General features: G+C 45.3%; 5 protein-coding genes across 8 annotated transcripts; 3 read left to right on the forward strand and 2 right to left on the reverse strand.

Moving 5' to 3' along the window:
- Nucleotides 1-14: 14 nt before the first annotated feature.
- Nucleotides 15-2733, reverse strand: LOC117584570 (putative inorganic phosphate cotransporter). 2 transcript variants are annotated; one of them, XM_034273550.1, is made up of 3 exons: nt 2583-2733; nt 928-1592; nt 15-867 (listed from the first exon to the last, which is right to left on the reverse strand). In XM_034273550.1, the coding sequence occupies exons 1-3, from the start codon at nt 2614-2616 to the stop codon at nt 133-135; spliced, it is 1434 nt and encodes a 477-aa protein (XP_034129441.1). In that variant the 5' UTR covers nt 2617-2733; the 3' UTR covers nt 15-132. The 2 variants fall into 2 exon arrangements, with proteins under 2 accessions (XP_034129441.1, XP_034129432.1); XM_034273541.1 differs by lacking the exon at nt 2583-2733 and adding an exon at nt 1671-1893.
- A 1755-nt stretch (nt 2734-4488) lies between these two features.
- LOC117590308 (probable lysine-specific demethylase 4A) lies at nt 4489-6631 on the forward strand. Of its 2 annotated transcripts, XM_034282806.1 has the most exons (5): nt 4489-4709; nt 4771-4862; nt 4931-5794; nt 5859-6062; nt 6134-6631. In XM_034282806.1, exons 1-5 carry the CDS (start codon nt 4554-4556, stop codon nt 6207-6209), a joined length of 1392 nt encoding a protein of 463 aa, XP_034138697.1. In that variant the 5' UTR covers nt 4489-4553; the 3' UTR covers nt 6210-6631. The 2 variants fall into 2 exon arrangements, with proteins under 2 accessions (XP_034138697.1, XP_034138690.1); XM_034282799.1 differs by having other exon boundaries at nt 4490-4709; nt 5859-6631.
- A 212-nt stretch (nt 6632-6843) lies between these two features.
- LOC117582389 (odorant receptor 43b) lies at nt 6844-8282 on the forward strand. Its single transcript, XM_034270069.1, has 3 exons — nt 6844-7622; nt 7676-8033; nt 8084-8282. Exons 1-3 carry the CDS (start codon nt 6853-6855, stop codon nt 8177-8179), a joined length of 1224 nt encoding a protein of 407 aa, XP_034125960.1. The 5' UTR covers nt 6844-6852; the 3' UTR covers nt 8180-8282.
- On the reverse strand, nt 8275-12131 carry LOC117582381 (cullin homolog 1). The gene is made up of 4 exons (XM_034270057.1): nt 11982-12131; nt 10138-11245; nt 9006-10055; nt 8275-8935 (listed from the first exon to the last, which is right to left on the reverse strand). Exons 2-4 carry the CDS (start codon nt 11008-11010, stop codon nt 8534-8536), a joined length of 2325 nt encoding a protein of 774 aa, XP_034125948.1. The 5' UTR covers nt 11011-11245; nt 11982-12131; the 3' UTR covers nt 8275-8533.
- A 1248-nt stretch (nt 12132-13379) lies between these two features.
- LOC117582123 lies at nt 13380-14531 on the forward strand. 2 transcript variants are annotated; one of them, XM_034269714.1, is made up of 3 exons: nt 13380-13934; nt 14010-14136; nt 14362-14531. In XM_034269714.1, exons 1-3 carry the CDS (start codon nt 13474-13476, stop codon nt 14374-14376), a joined length of 603 nt encoding a protein of 200 aa, XP_034125605.1. In that variant the 5' UTR covers nt 13380-13473; the 3' UTR covers nt 14377-14531. The 2 variants fall into 2 exon arrangements, with proteins under 2 accessions (XP_034125605.1, XP_034125597.1); XM_034269706.1 differs by having other exon boundaries at nt 14010-14531.
- The last annotated feature ends 10 nt before the right edge of the window (nt 14532-14541 follow it).

A 14541-nucleotide genomic window follows, 5' to 3' on the forward strand; every position in this document is an offset into this window, starting at 1 on the left:
AAAATATATATGTTTGTTCATTTGTGACACTCGTGTGCCGAATTATATATACAGAAGAGGTATATTAGGGTAAAAGCTCATAGAGCCATAATAGTATTAACGAGATTGTGGTCAGGGTCGAGGTACAGCAGATTAAAAGCGATTGTCCTTGACTGTCGTGGGCGAAATGGTCTGGGAATCGTTCTCAAAGTTGTTTCGCAGAGCTATCGTGCTGGACATGCTCGTTGGCTCGTTCCAGGACTGCACAGTGGCTTTGCCGAATATCACAAACAAGGTGTTGCACACCAAGTAAATTGCTCCGGTTATGAAGAAGACCAAACGCCATTGGTTCGGATCCTCCTCTTCGGTTAGAATGGCCCCCACCACCAATGGTGCCACAATGGATGTCACACCGGCAATTCCATTGGTGACGCCCATCATGGGACCAGCAAAGTTGGGCGACAAATCAATGTGATTAATAAGGTACCCGCAAGAGCAGCCCGCATTGATGCCCACTGCTAGTGTCAGCAATAGAATGGCCCAGGTCTTTTGGTCGGCGGTCATGTAGCCCAGTCCAATCAGGCAGGCCATCGGTCCCCACTGTCCTATCGAGTTGAAGAGCTTTCGAGCAGTTGTGATCGATATGAAGCCTCGGTTGGTGAGCACATCCGATATGGGACTGACCACCAGGCACAGCACGCCCATGGCTAGGTACGGCAGGGAGGAGAGGAATGCGTTCGACTTGACATCCAACTGCAGAACCTTGTTCATGTACGTGGGCATCTGGGTCAGCAGCGTGTAGAATCCCCAGGTGAAGCCGCAATGAGCGGCCAAAAGACCGTAAAAGGCTGGCGATTTGAAGATCGACATCCAGGGCACTGGCATGGACTGGAGCGAAATCGGATTATGATTACTCTGGAATAAAATCAGTTGGTGTGCTGTACATACCTGACTGCTGCTATTGCTGCCTGTGAGGCTTTCGATGTACTCCTGTTCCGTCTTCGTGATGCTGCGAGCTGTCGCAGGTTCGTTGGCAGCCTGCCAGAAGAAGAGCAGCGCCCAGGCCAAGCTTAGGCCACCGGACAAGTGGAACAGTCCGGGCCAGCCCAAGCTCGACTCGAAAATAAATCCACTCGTGACCAGAATAAGAGCCGTCCCGAACTGGGCGCCCGAATAGATGCCGGTGGTGAGAAAGCCTCTTTCGGTGCGCGGCACCCACTTGGCCAACAAGGTGTGCACACAGGGATAGACAGTGCCTTGAACCAGACCGGTGAGGATCCGCAATACACAGACACTCTCCCAGCCACTGGCCGCCGCCATGGGATGGAAGAACGACAAGATTCCGCCGACTGCTGTTGCTGTGCCCAAAACAATCTTGGCCCCGAAGCGTTTTGCCAGCAAACCTGCGGGCACCTGCGAGACGACATAGCCCCAGAAGAAGCTGCTCAGGATCAGGGATTTTTCCGACACGTTCCAGCTGTAGGAGGGTGCCCCGGCTGTGGACTGAGTCATCGGTACGATGGCGGCCGAGATGTCGACGCGCTGAAAGTAGTTGATCATCATACCGATAAACAGAAGGATCGCCTGCCAGTGGCGGACTCCAAATCCACTTGCTATTGGAAGAAAAAAGTTGGGAATTTATACAAATCTTGAAAATTATTCCTACACTTGAGTTATAATGATTATTTTACAGGCTAATGTCTTGATGTGATTGGGAACGACACGGAGCAGCAGCGGCGTCCTCTCCCCGTTCACTAAGTAGACCATGTTGGAGTGGATCGTCGTCTGGCAAAGTAATCTGCCGATTGCCCCATTATATAAATGAACTGTGGGATTTGTTTGTCGATTGCCTGATTATTTCTAGGACCTTTTTTTATTCAATTTACGTTTTATGGCCGTTTAACAATGTTCTGATAGTGCGTGCTGATGCTATTAATTAGTGAGTCCGACTGAACGCTTTGTCGTTTATTATGTTATAATAATATTTTCATTATCATTACCGCATGCAAATGAGGAAAAACAAAACAAAACTCGCGGCGGTCTCAATGGAAAAGTTGCCGCCGCCGACCCAGCGGCGAACCCAGCGGGTAGTCAAGGGAGGTAATGGCCGCGGAAAGTGTGAATCAAGTCATAATTCTTAATTGCTCTTAATAGATCTCGAGATTTATGTTTATTCCCCAAAAAAAATGTTTACCGTGAGCAGATGGAAGATGGGTAGTGACCTTAGGAAGAACGCAAATATTTTCATTGTCCCAAACGATCTTAATCTTCTGTTGATTTGTGTACATACTCGTATAAGATACGGCATGATATGATTTGCAAATACAACCAGACACACAGGAATGCAACGATGATAGGATTATAGGGTAGGTCTGGAAAGCAGCCATGTCGTGTTCGTACTACGAACAGAGAGCACAAACACCATGTATTATGGTATAAGAGCGAGCCGCTTCAATTCAGGCGAGTTCTCAACCCGCAAAGTAGTATCAATAACCTATTAATAGATGACTGAGAAGAACTATTCCTTGTTCGATTGGACACGAATACCATGCAACACTTCAGATGAGGTCTTTAATCAATTTGCTTTGCTTTGATTTACTCACGCCTTGCCATATCCAAAGAGGTATCGAAACCCATTTTTATCTCGTATTTGTTTGCCGTATATTAACACTGAAGGGATAACACTTTGATTTAAAGTTGTTATTGTTTGGCCTTCTTGGGCGCAATTCCGGTAGACGACGCGACGCGACAACGACTGTTTCTGGGTTTAAGTGCACCTTTCGCTTTTATACTGATACCACAAAGAACAAAACCCATTTTTTCCAGATTACAGCTGGGTGAGTTTTGAAGTGCCTGCGACTGACTCCACGCCGATCGTTCGCCATTATCTGGACCATAATCATAAAATAGCAATAAATCTCGGAGAGAACGAACTCTCGGCTTTTCTCCATGCCCAATGCAAATCACTTATTGTATCAACTATGATGCACATTAGGTTTTGACACACTTTTACAAAGAAATTGTTATTCTTTCGATCAATCTGTGTGCGCACGACTCCTTATCGCAGTCTGTTCCTACTGATTCGTTCACTCGTCTCTTCCAGAATGTTATCTAAGACGTTGTATGTATTATCTCATACACATACAGTGTTGCTGGGCTGCATTAAAAGCCCTTTTAATTTCGCTGCTCTGGGTTAAGTCTAATCTCTTGTTTAGTGCACTATTCAAAGAATTTCATCGGTTGTTTATCCAAGGAGCTAATTGTTATATGGCATCCAACGACACGATTCGCCGGCACTAGGAATTCCGCGAATTGAGCTATAGGACATGTGTATTAGGTGGGCATAATCATTTTTTTAACGGTGGCTAACGTTTATTTGCGGTTAGCCGATTTGAAAATGTCTGAAATTATACGTCTGTTATATGCCTGTATGGATGATGGAGGTTGCTCTGGCGGGAAAGTTGGATTACGGAAATAATTACGTGTGTATTTCCATTCTCCCCAGTTGGCTGAAGAGTCTACCAGCAATGTGAAGACAGACCGCTAGCTGCATCCGCTGCACATCTCTGCCTACTGGCTGCAGAGTTATGGAGATTTATGCAGAGTATGGAATACTTTCAGGCTGAAGTAATACACTATTTTTATCGTACTCATCCATACAGGCATATGAATGCCGCGATTCAATTTCTGCACCGAATGGCGCTACAATTGCAGCTGGGAAAGATGTACCTGGACCTTCAAATTTGTAATTGATATGCGCGGCATTGAATCTGGGTGGGACAGAAAAGAAGAAAGCACTGAGAGAAACGAATACGGTCAAAGAAAACGTGTTGACCACACTACTAACCAAATAGTATAGTAGACTCTCAACTTCCTATAAACGAAACGTCACCGCTCAATGTGCGTCTCGGAGTCCCAGGCCTCTGCCAAAGTCCCAGCTACAAGTATTAGTGCGTGTAGAAAACGCAGCTAAAACTCCCAGCTACATGTGTATTAGAGCGTGTAGAACACGCTGTTAGAAGTCCCAGCTACATGTTTTTTAGTGCGTGTAGAGCACGAAGCTAGAATACTATATATACTACTATATACTATATACTACTGTTTATAGTAACAACTATATACTATACTATTTGGTTAGTGACACACACTGGTGTGGTTTTTTTCTGGTATTTTCCAATATTTAGAAATACTCGTTCTGTCACTGACCAAAGCACCAAAGTATGTAGCAAATATGTAGTTATAGTGTAAAAACATACAGCTGATAATGACCTGTTTTATATCCATATTTTCTAAGCAATCTAATTAAAAAGATGGCTTTAAACGAGCATATTCTTGTAAAAAATTAATTGGTTTATTAGTTTAAATTATATATACAGTGCTGAGGGTGTTAGCCATATAGTAATATTAAGCAGAATCTCAAAATCGAGAATATTATTGACATCATTGACATCATAATCATTGACAGAGCACAAACGTACAGTTGTTTTGCCTTGTTTTGGGTTGCCACTTAATTCAATTCTGTGTTTACTGCGGCTAAGCTAAAAATTTATAAATTTTAATTAACGCAGTTAAAAATGTCTGCACAGTCATCATTTCAGGATGGGGACGAAAATAAAGTTCCACGCATCATGACCTTTCGTCCCAGCTATGACGAGTTCAAAAATTTTTCGGCGTACATCGAATATATGGAGAGTCGCGGTGCCCACAAAGCGGGTTTGGTTAAAATTCAGGTAAATGAAAAAAAATGGATGTGGATATGTTTGCTGACAACGTGCTCCTTAACTAATGCAGCCGCCTCCAGAATGGGTCCCCAGGCAGTCCGGGTACGACATAGAGAACATCAACATGACGATTCCTCCACCTATTTCTCAGTTGGTTCAGGGGTAAGGAATTGAGTGATAAGCAGTAGTTGGACCCTGTACAGTTAAAACTTGTCCGGATTTGGATTTAGGGCACAGGGAGTGTACCAGCAATTCAACGTGCAGCAGCGCAAGCAGATGACACTGCGCCAGTTCATGGAGAAGGCTAACTCAGAGCTACACAGCACACCGCGGCACACTGACTACGAAGATCTAGAGCGGAAATATTGGAAGAATATTACATATGTATCCCCGCTGTATGCAGCGGATGTCCAGGGAACGCTTAGCGACGATGATCTAGATGTGTGGAACATTGGGAGGCTAGACACCGTACTGAACCTGGTTAACACCGACTATAATATAACCATAGACGGGGTGAATACAGCGTACCTCTACTTTGGCATGTGGAAGAGCTCCTTTGCATGGCACACAGAAGACATGGATCTGTACTCGATAAATTATCTTCATTTCGGTGCTCCCAAAACATGGTACGCTATTCCACCGGCTTACGGAAGGCGCCTGGAGAAGCTGGCTAATGAGCTATTTCCGGAAACACATCAGGAATGCAATGCATACCTCCGCCACAAGATGACCATGATAAGTCCCAAAGTGTTGCGGCAGCATAATATACCATACAACAAGGTTACCCAGGAGGCGGGTGAAATTATGATTACCTTTCCGTTCGGCTATCATTCTGGCTTCAACCACGGCTTCAATGGTGCAGAGTCGACCAACTTTGCGTCCAAGCGCTGGATAGAGTATGGAAAGCGGGCAAGCATATGCAGGTGCCGCAGCGATATGGTTAAAATATCAATGGAGACTTTTGTGCGCCACTTTCAGCCGGACCGCTATGACAACTGGTTGAAAGGAAAAGATTTTGGCTATCATCCGGAGGAGCCAGGCAAGTTATGTCCTGCTAATCCACCAACAATCAATGTGTACGACAAGAAAGAAAGGTAACTAAATTGAATGCTCTTCCTACTGCTATAATAGCTATAATAATTATATTCACTGTTTAAGTCTGGCATTGGCCAAGGCCAAAGCATCCTCGCCACAGAAGCGAGGCTGCTCGATGCCCACAAACTCGGAAGCAAATGGTGCAGATGATGGCGACGAGAAGGCTAGCGTAAGCAGTACCAGCGGCATACGTCTCAAGCAGGCGGTCGTCAAGCTTCGTAAGCTGCCACGCGAACTTGTACCTGACCCTCCCGCCGCGCCCGAGAGGTATGACTTTAACTCGATTGTCGAGAAGAGCGTTAAGCGCTTATGGAATGATCTGCCTAATCCAAATCCAGGAATCAATTTGCTCAGCAACGGTGTGGTGAAGAACACAAAAAGGATGCGCTTTCACACAAAAGTCCTCACACTTGAGGACGAGGACTGAACACTGTCAGTTGCTCCCGCTCGATCTCCTTGTTAATAATTTTGTGTATGATTAAAAAAAACGTATTTTATAAATATGTATTATTAAATGTGTGTTTAGTCAATTGTCGCCATCTTTAATGTAAAGTGTATATAATATTTATATAAATAGATTATAGTTTAGTCTTCGATCCAAATGGGCTGAGAAAAACGAATTTGTATGTATTTTTTAACCTTTAACGTAACGTCAAACGTGTGTTTAAATTATTGCCATGTCACTCACATATTGTTTGTATCCCACCAAAAGAGATAAATCATATACAAACGTAACGCTCAAAAAAGGATTCAAAGAATTGAATTGCAAATGTATATAAATAATAAAACATGCCTAAGGCAAAGAAGCCGCTTATGGATACCCTTTAAAACATCAAGTAATGTGGATTTTACTGTGCATATTGGTTAAGTTTAGGTTTCAGGCATCCTCAATGTGTGCGAAAATACTTGTGACATGTTTGGCTACGCCCCACGCCCAGTTGTATAACTATTAATTAAAAGTTGCGATGGAGGAAACGCAATATGGCCAACAATTGGCGGGCTATAAAGGGGCTCCTGGTAGCTCTAGCTGATCCAGAAACCGCTTAAAAGTTCGAAAATGTTCTTCAAACTTGTGTACCCGGCTCCGTTGTCGGAGCCAGTAGCGACGAGGGATTCTAATGTTTACTTGCTCAAAACGCTGCATATATCCGGCTTGAATTTTTACAATGATTTTGGAATTGGTCAGAAGATTTGGCGCGTGATCTCCTTCAGCTACAACATTTTTTACCTGCCGCTCAGCTTCCCGGTTAACTACAAGATACACTTTTCCCAGTTTCCGCCCGATCTGCTGCTGCAGTCGCTTCAACTATGCCTGAACACCTGGTGCTTTTCGACCAAGTTCGTCACCCTCGCTATCTTTACGGAGCGCTTGGAAATGGCAAACAAATGCTTCGATGAGTTGGACGTGTACTGTGTCACCCCGGATGAGAAGCGAAGGGTCCGCGCTGCTGTGGCCACCATCAACAAACTGTACCTGATCTTTGGGGTTGTCTACTTTCTGTATGCCACTTCCACTCTGGTGGATGGACTTTTCCATGACCGCGTCCCGTACAACACCTACTATCCGTTCATTGACTGGCGTCTCGACAGACGTCAGTTGTACATACAGAGTTTTGTAGAGTACTTCACCGTGGGCTACGCCATATTTGTGGCCACAGCCACGGACTCGTACCCTGTGGTCTTCATAGCGGCTTTGCGAACTCACATTCTGATGCTGAAGGACCGCATCGTTCGCCTGGGCGAGGCCAGCAACGAGGGAACTGCTGACCCAGACAGCATCTTTAAATCGCTGGTCGAGTGTATCAAGGCTCACAGGACGATGCTGAAGTAAGTGTCCTCTGAGGTTATGAGGGAAGATCGATGTAACATTTTTTCCTAAGCTTCTGCGACACCATTCGACCCATCATCTCGGGCACTATATTTGCCCAGTTTATCATCTGCGGTTCCATTCTGGGCATTGTTATGATAAACATGGTGCTGTTCGCTGATCAATCGACACGTTTTGGCATCGTTACCTATGTGATGGCTGTGCTTCTGCAGACTTTTCCACTCTGTTTTTACTGCAACGCCATCGTGGACGACTGCAATGATCTGGCCGATGCCCTGTTCCATTCGGCCTGGTGGATGCAGGACAAGCGATACCGAAGCACGGCCCTTCAGTTTCTGCAAAAGCTGCAGCAGCCCATAACGTTCACGGCCATGAACATATTCACCATAAATCTGGCCACCAACATTAATGTGAGTCCACGGCGGGGAGGAAACAGAACTCAGCTCTGGCTTTTTTGCAGGTGGCCAAATTTGCCTTCACCGTGTACGCCATAGCGAGCGGAATGAATCTGGATCAGAAGCTGCAGCTGCAGGACTCTGGTGTCGCCTCTCCGTGAACACAGCACAAAGGTAAACACTGATTTTCATCGAAGTATTATAATTAATGAATGAAACTATGAATACATCGAACTAAGAGTAACGTAAACATAAATTAAAACAAAACGATATGTTTATGAAAGGAAAACGCCTCCAGGAAGCCCTTACAAAAGGTGTGTGTGTTGAACCCTAGCCGCAGGTCCAAGTCGAGTCGATGGAGTATTTTTCATCTCGCTAGTAGTTCGGTTATTGAGGCGGCAGTTTATTTGGGTGTTCATTAGGGTGGGAGGGATCGGAGCGGGTACTACAGCAATAATGATATTTGTTTTGTTTGACGTTGATGAAACGGGTACAATTTAAAATTTAAAATAACCTTAGGCAAGATAACTATATGTGTCTTTGTGTCCCTCCATGCGCTCCAGATACTCCTTCTCGATCAGAATGTCGATGCACTTCTTAATGACGGGCACCTTGGGCTTGAAACGCGTAGACAGCTGATTGAGCACCTCCGAGATTAGATTGGTGTGGTTAAGGCGCTTGCGCATCTTCATAATGCGCACAATGGCAGCCTGTATCAACAGCTTACGGTCCTCCTCAATGTGTTTATGTACAGTCTCCTGCTCTACTTTAAGCTCAGTCTTCAGCGGTTGGTTGATGTTAATGCGCCGCTTTTTGTTCTTGTAGTCCAGGAACAGCTCCACTGCTGACTCGGGTGTCAATGAGTTCTCATTGTCGGTGGACGTCAACACCTTTGCCTTGAGCAGTATTTGCAGCACCTGAATGTGGAAGCATAAGATGCTTTAAGTTGATTAAATTCGTCAGAGTTACATAGTTTTCAACCTTTACCTGAATCAAGCTGTCCAACTGTGTCTGGGTGTTTTCCAACAACTGTTGGACTGTGAAGCTCAGCTGGTCGTTGAACTGTAAGAGCACCGACATCTGGAAGGTACTGGCTTGCAGGGTGTACACTGTCGAGGTGTTGTTGCGATTCACGTTCATGATCAGCTCTCCCTTGCACATTTGGTAGAGCCAGTTCAGCTTGCGGCCGGAGTGACGGGCCGCATAGAATTCGTTGAACTGACGCACGGAGCGCTCCAGCTCTGACGGCAGCAGGAAGTTGTTGTTCAGCTGGAAGGGCCACGAGCCGGAGGAGAGAACCTCAATGCCGAAATCAATTTCGGACACCACATTATTCGTGAGCAGGTGCTCCTTGAAGTTGGAGTTGAGGTCCTTGGAGACGCCAATGTCTTGGAACATGCGTTGAAGCTTGACCGTGTACTCAAAGCCACAGGTCTGCTTCAGCTTCGAGATCATCATGGCCTCGGCATCGTCGGATGCTGACGTGTGGTTTACCAACCGCTTTGCGAGCATTTTAGAATAGTATTTCTGGAAGACGTCCTTATCCTCTATGTACTTAAATACGACCATAACCTGGTTCAGGTTGTCTTCGAGCTCTTTATCCTCGGGATTCTTGGATGACTTCTTTAGCAAAAGATCGCAGTACTTGGCAAGCAGCTCGGGCGATTTGCTGGCGCTGTTCGCGGCCGTCACCACGTTCGAATTAATGAACTTGCCGCATGCCTTGTCCAATGCGGCCACAAATCCGTTGTCATTGTTAAATGCCGTCAGCACGAGGGCATTATATTTTTTATGGACATCTAGTATGGTCTGGACATATGTCTTGGGATCGTTTGCCGCATCGGTGGTGCAGCACTTGACAATGGCTTCGGTGCCCTGATGCAGTATGTGCAGCTCGAGGATGATCTTCAGATCCGTCAGGTTTTTCGGCGAAAGAGCCACCAAAGAGTACATGCGCTTAAGGTCTTCATTTCTATCTGCATTCAACAGATTTTGGAACTCGGTGTGGAATATTTTGAGATGCTTCTCAATGAGAACCTGTGCGAATAGTGACACAAGAGGGCAGTGGAATGTTATTTAGTAAATTCAATGCAAGGGAAAAGGCTGACGACACTCTTACCTGCTCGCATGTTGACTTAAGAGTCTCTGCTGTGGTGTCGTGCAGGTACGAAAGGCCGTTCTTCGAGTTCAGGCCACGGACGCGCTGTTTCTCCTCCTCCAGGCGATTCTCAACGTGCTTGAGATATTCAGTCACCGTGTTGGTTGATAGGAACGCATCCGACTCTTTCTCGTAGAAAGTGGCTGTGTCGGCTATGAATTTGCTCTCAAAGTTTTCCTTGTACACGGAAAGCTTCTGTTGATCCGAGTCGGAGTCGTCCTCATTAAAGCTTAATTCCACATAAGACTGGATCACATCGCGCACCAGCGAACGGTTGATCAGCTTGCCCTGGCGCTCCTCTTCAATGGACTTGAGGACGGCCTTGGTGACGGGCTCGTTCAGCACCTGGAACAGGTGACCTTTCCAGGCGACCAGAGCCAGGCGATAAATCTTGTAGATACCCTTCTGGCCCTCTTCGCACTCGCGTTTCACCCAGTTTCGGTTCAAGTAGTTGCAGATGCCATCCAATACAGTACTGGAGAACTGATACGAGATCCACTGCTTCGTGTAGCGCGACAGGAGGACTTCCTCGCCGCTAATTGCCCTGAACTTGGTCAGCAGCTCGCTCAGATAGGTCTTGAGGAACTGCTCCAGCCGATCGTATAGCTTCTTGCCCACCAGCTGCGCTCCGCCAGTCTTGCCATTGCTCCGGCCGATTGGAGCTGCGTTCACACTAGTGCAATAGTCATAGACGTGTGTGTAGAAGCGCATGTACTGGGTGCGGGTAAGCGACTTTTCCTGCTCGAAGACCTGGCGTATGCCTTCCACCAGCTCACTCCATATGTCGTCCAGATTGACTGGCTTCTGTGTTGTCTGTGCGCCTGAGCGATTCATTGCTGTGGCAGGTGGCAAGTGCTCTTTCTGTGGAGACTGCCGCTGTTGCTCTTGCGGCTCTGGAGGATTTTTTCTGGCTGCTGTTGTTGTAGAGGACGCGGACGACGACAACGACAACAGCGGGGGCGAGGGATTGCTATCCTGATGGCGTCGTTTGGCGGCTCTCGTCCTTGGTGTTTTGTTCGGAATTTTGACAAATTGGGGGATTGAAATTTAGAGATTCAAGAAATTTGATCTGTAAGGAAACAAAACGAACATGAACTGTAGTAGACCTCGCTCCACCATGCAAGCCACGTAAATGTATCGAGCCGAAGGTCGACCGTTTTGATCCAATGTCACATTCATAAAGCCACAAAAAAAAGTAGCCAAAAGAGAGACTTGGCGTCTACGTACGCTCAAGTGTATTTTTGCGTGCGTGCGTTTGTGCATGTGTTGCCCCCGCATACATTATGCTCAAGGTGTAATACGATACAAAGAAAAACATTCCCTGAAAAGCATACACGGCCAACCTTGAGTCTCGCTGCGGTAGAGTATACACTATCGTATAAACTAGTGGGCGACGAACATGACTCTACCTATTGCAATCGGGTAGCGTTCACGCGTCTTACAAATCAGTAAACTTCCTGGTTAAAAAACACTCGCACACATGGGTATGTACATGTATAGGCGCAACCAACTCACACACACTCATGGAAATAAAACCAATGCACATAACCAATATTGGCATTTAATGAACAGTGCACCCAACAAAAAAATAGCACTTGAACCACCAACAAGTCTTGTAGAACCCAATCGTAACTGTAAATATGGGCACAAAGACTCGGGCACTGGTAGTTTTTCGTTTTCTTTCTGTGACGTCGTGATTTTCCCCTTGAAGCACACACTTTTTCACTTGTTCGCCATTTTCGCATTTCACAATACGAACTGTAGTGGCGTAGCCTCCAAAAGTATCAATTAGTGAATATATTTACCTGTCGCCAGATATCAAGTAATTCTACGTTAAGCTATATGTTTCTCTACACTTTATGTTTAAATTATTAGTTTTATTTTTTTGTTCAAAACTAACAAAAGCAATTTTTTTATGTTTCCGACCAGTGTGACCGCGGATTTATCGATAGGACATACCGCACGATCATGAAAAATATACCGAAATATACCTTCTCATTTTCAAAATATAGCGTAAATATACCGTATACCCTAAATAGTTTTCCTCGATACTGATGTCCTATTTAATATTACTAGCTAATTAGGATTCTTCGCGCTGAAAATATAATTTTAGCCGATACATCAAAAATTGTTCCACAAGATAGACTCATTTTTATGACCTATTTATATTGAATTGCTTGTAAAATAAGGTTAACAAAAAGGTTAGGAAAGGTTAACCCAGGTTAGGCCAGTATGGCCCTAGCCATACGCGTTCTTAGGCGGGTTTAAAGTCCTCGAGAATCTAGGGTGGCGTTTTTCGGGGCGCAGATATACCCCACCAATACCCCACGTCATCTTCCCGAATCTCGAGTATAGGAGGTCCTCCGCCTCCTTGTCGATATGGAGGATCGCACATTGGCCCCATCCTTCGGCAGTGGACTCCCAATGTGCAAACGTTGGGCTAATATATTTCCGGAATATTTTTCACCACCTAGCGTTTTATGCCCTACCAGTCAGGGCAATTCAACAGATTTGAGATCGGGAAGAAGATGGACATTCGTGCATTCATGCATTCGTTAGTCACTGCATTACTTCGGTCAAAACAAGTGGCAATGTAGGCACCCTCAGGGAGGGTTCAGCCAAAGGACTTGTGCCACCCCAACACTAAAAAAAAAAGAAAAAGAACGTTGTGAGACGCTTTGCACGCGTCACAACTTTTTCACCCGGTACTTTACCCGGTGAAAAGTTAATTAATGCAGCTAAAAAGTAGACCCCAACATTTTTTGGGTTTGGCTTTCCGTCTGGAAATATTAAGCTTTGAAATGCAAAAATGTTAATTATTGTGACGTATTTTTAACTGAATGTCGACTTTAAAAACTTGGGAAAAGTCGAAAAAACCCAGCTCAGCCGTCTCTCCATAGATGTTGATGATCAATACCTTACGACGCCCAATTAATTCTCTACATAAAAAAATAAAGGACACAATATTTCCGGTTCGGTTTGGTTCCTTGAGGAAAAATCGTGTCGTGTAGTGGTATCAAATGACTTTCTTACTCCTCACACATACATATATTTGTTACTTGAACGAAACCCTGACTGTATCTTCGAACCACCTTCTCCAACTTACACACGTTGCAATTTCTTTTGAGATTCGCCGTTTGTATCGATAACGTGAACGCATATATCGTGTGGTTTAAGGCGATGTGATTTGATCTGGCAGCACTAACAGGTTACAGCAAATCAAAACATCAGAAATTTTACAACGTCATAGTTGTTTATATTTATTTTGTATAGAATAACAGTAAGAAAAAATAAGAAATGTACTTCCGTGGATCTTCCTTCGCTGCCACAGCCATTTGGTTGTTTGTTCTGGTGTTGGAGCAACAGCACAGTGACGTAGCCGTGTCTGCAGCATCCACGAATGGCACAAAGGCCATCAATAGCTCGGTGCCCAGTGTACCGGCAGCAATTCCAGAAGCTCTAAAGCCGGATGATCGTAAAACCGTTAAGAAAGCCCTGTCCATAGAGGCGGTGCCCAATCAGAAGGTTGCCGATGTCGTCATTGCTGAAAAACCTGAGCTAACGTTGAAGGAACAATCCAAGGAGTCCCCACAGGCCGCTGCCCCAGAATCGCCATCCTCCGGTCTGCCTGTGGAGGATGTGCGCATCGAGCACTCCAGCATGGGCAATGATGTGGACTTTCCGGGACAAGCCGTTGTCTACGTTCTGGTGGCAATAACTAGTTCCGCCATTTTGCTGCTTGTCTTGCGTGTCTATCGGTGAGGCGAGAGAAGAGCGCTTATCAGCGCACATGATATGTAGTAGTAAACTGAACTAAAATCTTCCCTATACAGCATGCGATTAACACGGGCAGAGCGCAAATATGGAGTGCAAGGCGACAGGGCCAATCAGGAGCTAACACCGCTGCCCATGGCCATCGAAGACGTCAACAGCGACGAGGAGGACCACACCGTGTTTGAGGTCAATCGCCAGAATATACGCATATTATGAAACAGCTAACACAATTGCACGCCAAAGAGATATTTGGTCGCCACACCATTCTCAACACTTCTCAGCAACTTGCCTTCTCAGCTGGTCTCCGTAACTATATAATCCTTGTAGAATTACGTATTAGCCGGTAGCAAACTTTGCAAATTGCCTGATTTCCTACTTGGTAACTGAGTTCTGTGTAACTTTCTCCCACAGTTGGTTCCCGTTTAACGAATCAAAAGAAAACAAAACCACTTGTGATAACTTTAACGATATATGAATATGTCTGTAAGAATATATTGTAGAAGACGCTAAAGCGCTGAAGGCATGCCAATTTCGGTCAGCGGATGCTTTCACAATAAATGTTATATTAAATGTACTGCACACATATGTAAA

Source organism: Drosophila guanche, unplaced genomic scaffold (genome assembly GCF_900245975.1).
Source record: "Drosophila guanche unplaced genomic scaffold, DGUA_6, whole genome shotgun sequence".
In the NCBI taxonomy this organism is placed as follows: Eukaryota; Metazoa; Arthropoda; class Insecta; order Diptera; family Drosophilidae; genus Drosophila; species Drosophila guanche.

Coding starts and splice junctions, on each gene's coding strand:
- LOC117582123 (XM_034269706.1), top strand. CDS start 13,474: ATGTACTTCCGTGGATCTTCCTTCGCTGCCACAGCCATTTGGTTGTTT. Junction 13,935..14,009: donor CTTGTCTTGCGTGTCTATCG/GTGAGGCGAGAG, acceptor TTCCCTATACAG/CATGCGATTAACACGGGCAG.
- LOC117582389 (XM_034270069.1), top strand. CDS start 6,853: ATGTTCTTCAAACTTGTGTACCCGGCTCCGTTGTCGGAGCCAGTAGCG. Junction 7,623..7,675: donor GCTCACAGGACGATGCTGAA/GTAAGTGTCCTC, acceptor TTTTTTCCTAAG/CTTCTGCGACACCATTCGAC. Junction 8,034..8,083: donor ATCTGGCCACCAACATTAAT/GTGAGTCCACGG, acceptor GCTTTTTTGCAG/GTGGCCAAATTTGCCTTCAC.
- LOC117584570 (XM_034273541.1), bottom strand. CDS start 1,746: ATGGTCTACTTAGTGAACGGGGAGAGGACGCCGCTGCTGCTCCGTGTC. Junction 1,593..1,670: donor TCACATCAAGACATTAGCCT/GTAAAATAATCA, acceptor TTCTTCCAATAG/CAAGTGGATTTGGAGTCCGC. Junction 868..927: donor GCAGCAATAGCAGCAGTCAG/GTATGTACAGCA, acceptor ATTTCGCTCCAG/TCCATGCCAGTGCCCTGGAT.
- LOC117590308 (XM_034282799.1), top strand. CDS start 4,554: ATGTCTGCACAGTCATCATTTCAGGATGGGGACGAAAATAAAGTTCCA. Junction 4,863..4,930: donor ATTTCTCAGTTGGTTCAGGG/GTAAGGAATTGA, acceptor ATTTGGATTTAG/GGCACAGGGAGTGTACCAGC. Junction 5,795..5,858: donor GTGTACGACAAGAAAGAAAG/GTAACTAAATTG, acceptor TCACTGTTTAAG/TCTGGCATTGGCCAAGGCCA.
- LOC117582381 (XM_034270057.1), bottom strand. CDS start 11,010: ATGAATCGCTCAGGCGCACAGACAACACAGAAGCCAGTCAATCTGGAC. Junction 10,056..10,137: donor TTAAGTCAACATGCGAGCAG/GTAAGAGTGTCG, acceptor CTATTCGCACAG/GTTCTCATTGAGAAGCATCT. Junction 8,936..9,005: donor AGTTGGACAGCTTGATTCAG/GTAAAGGTTGAA, acceptor TTCCACATTCAG/GTGCTGCAAATACTGCTCAA.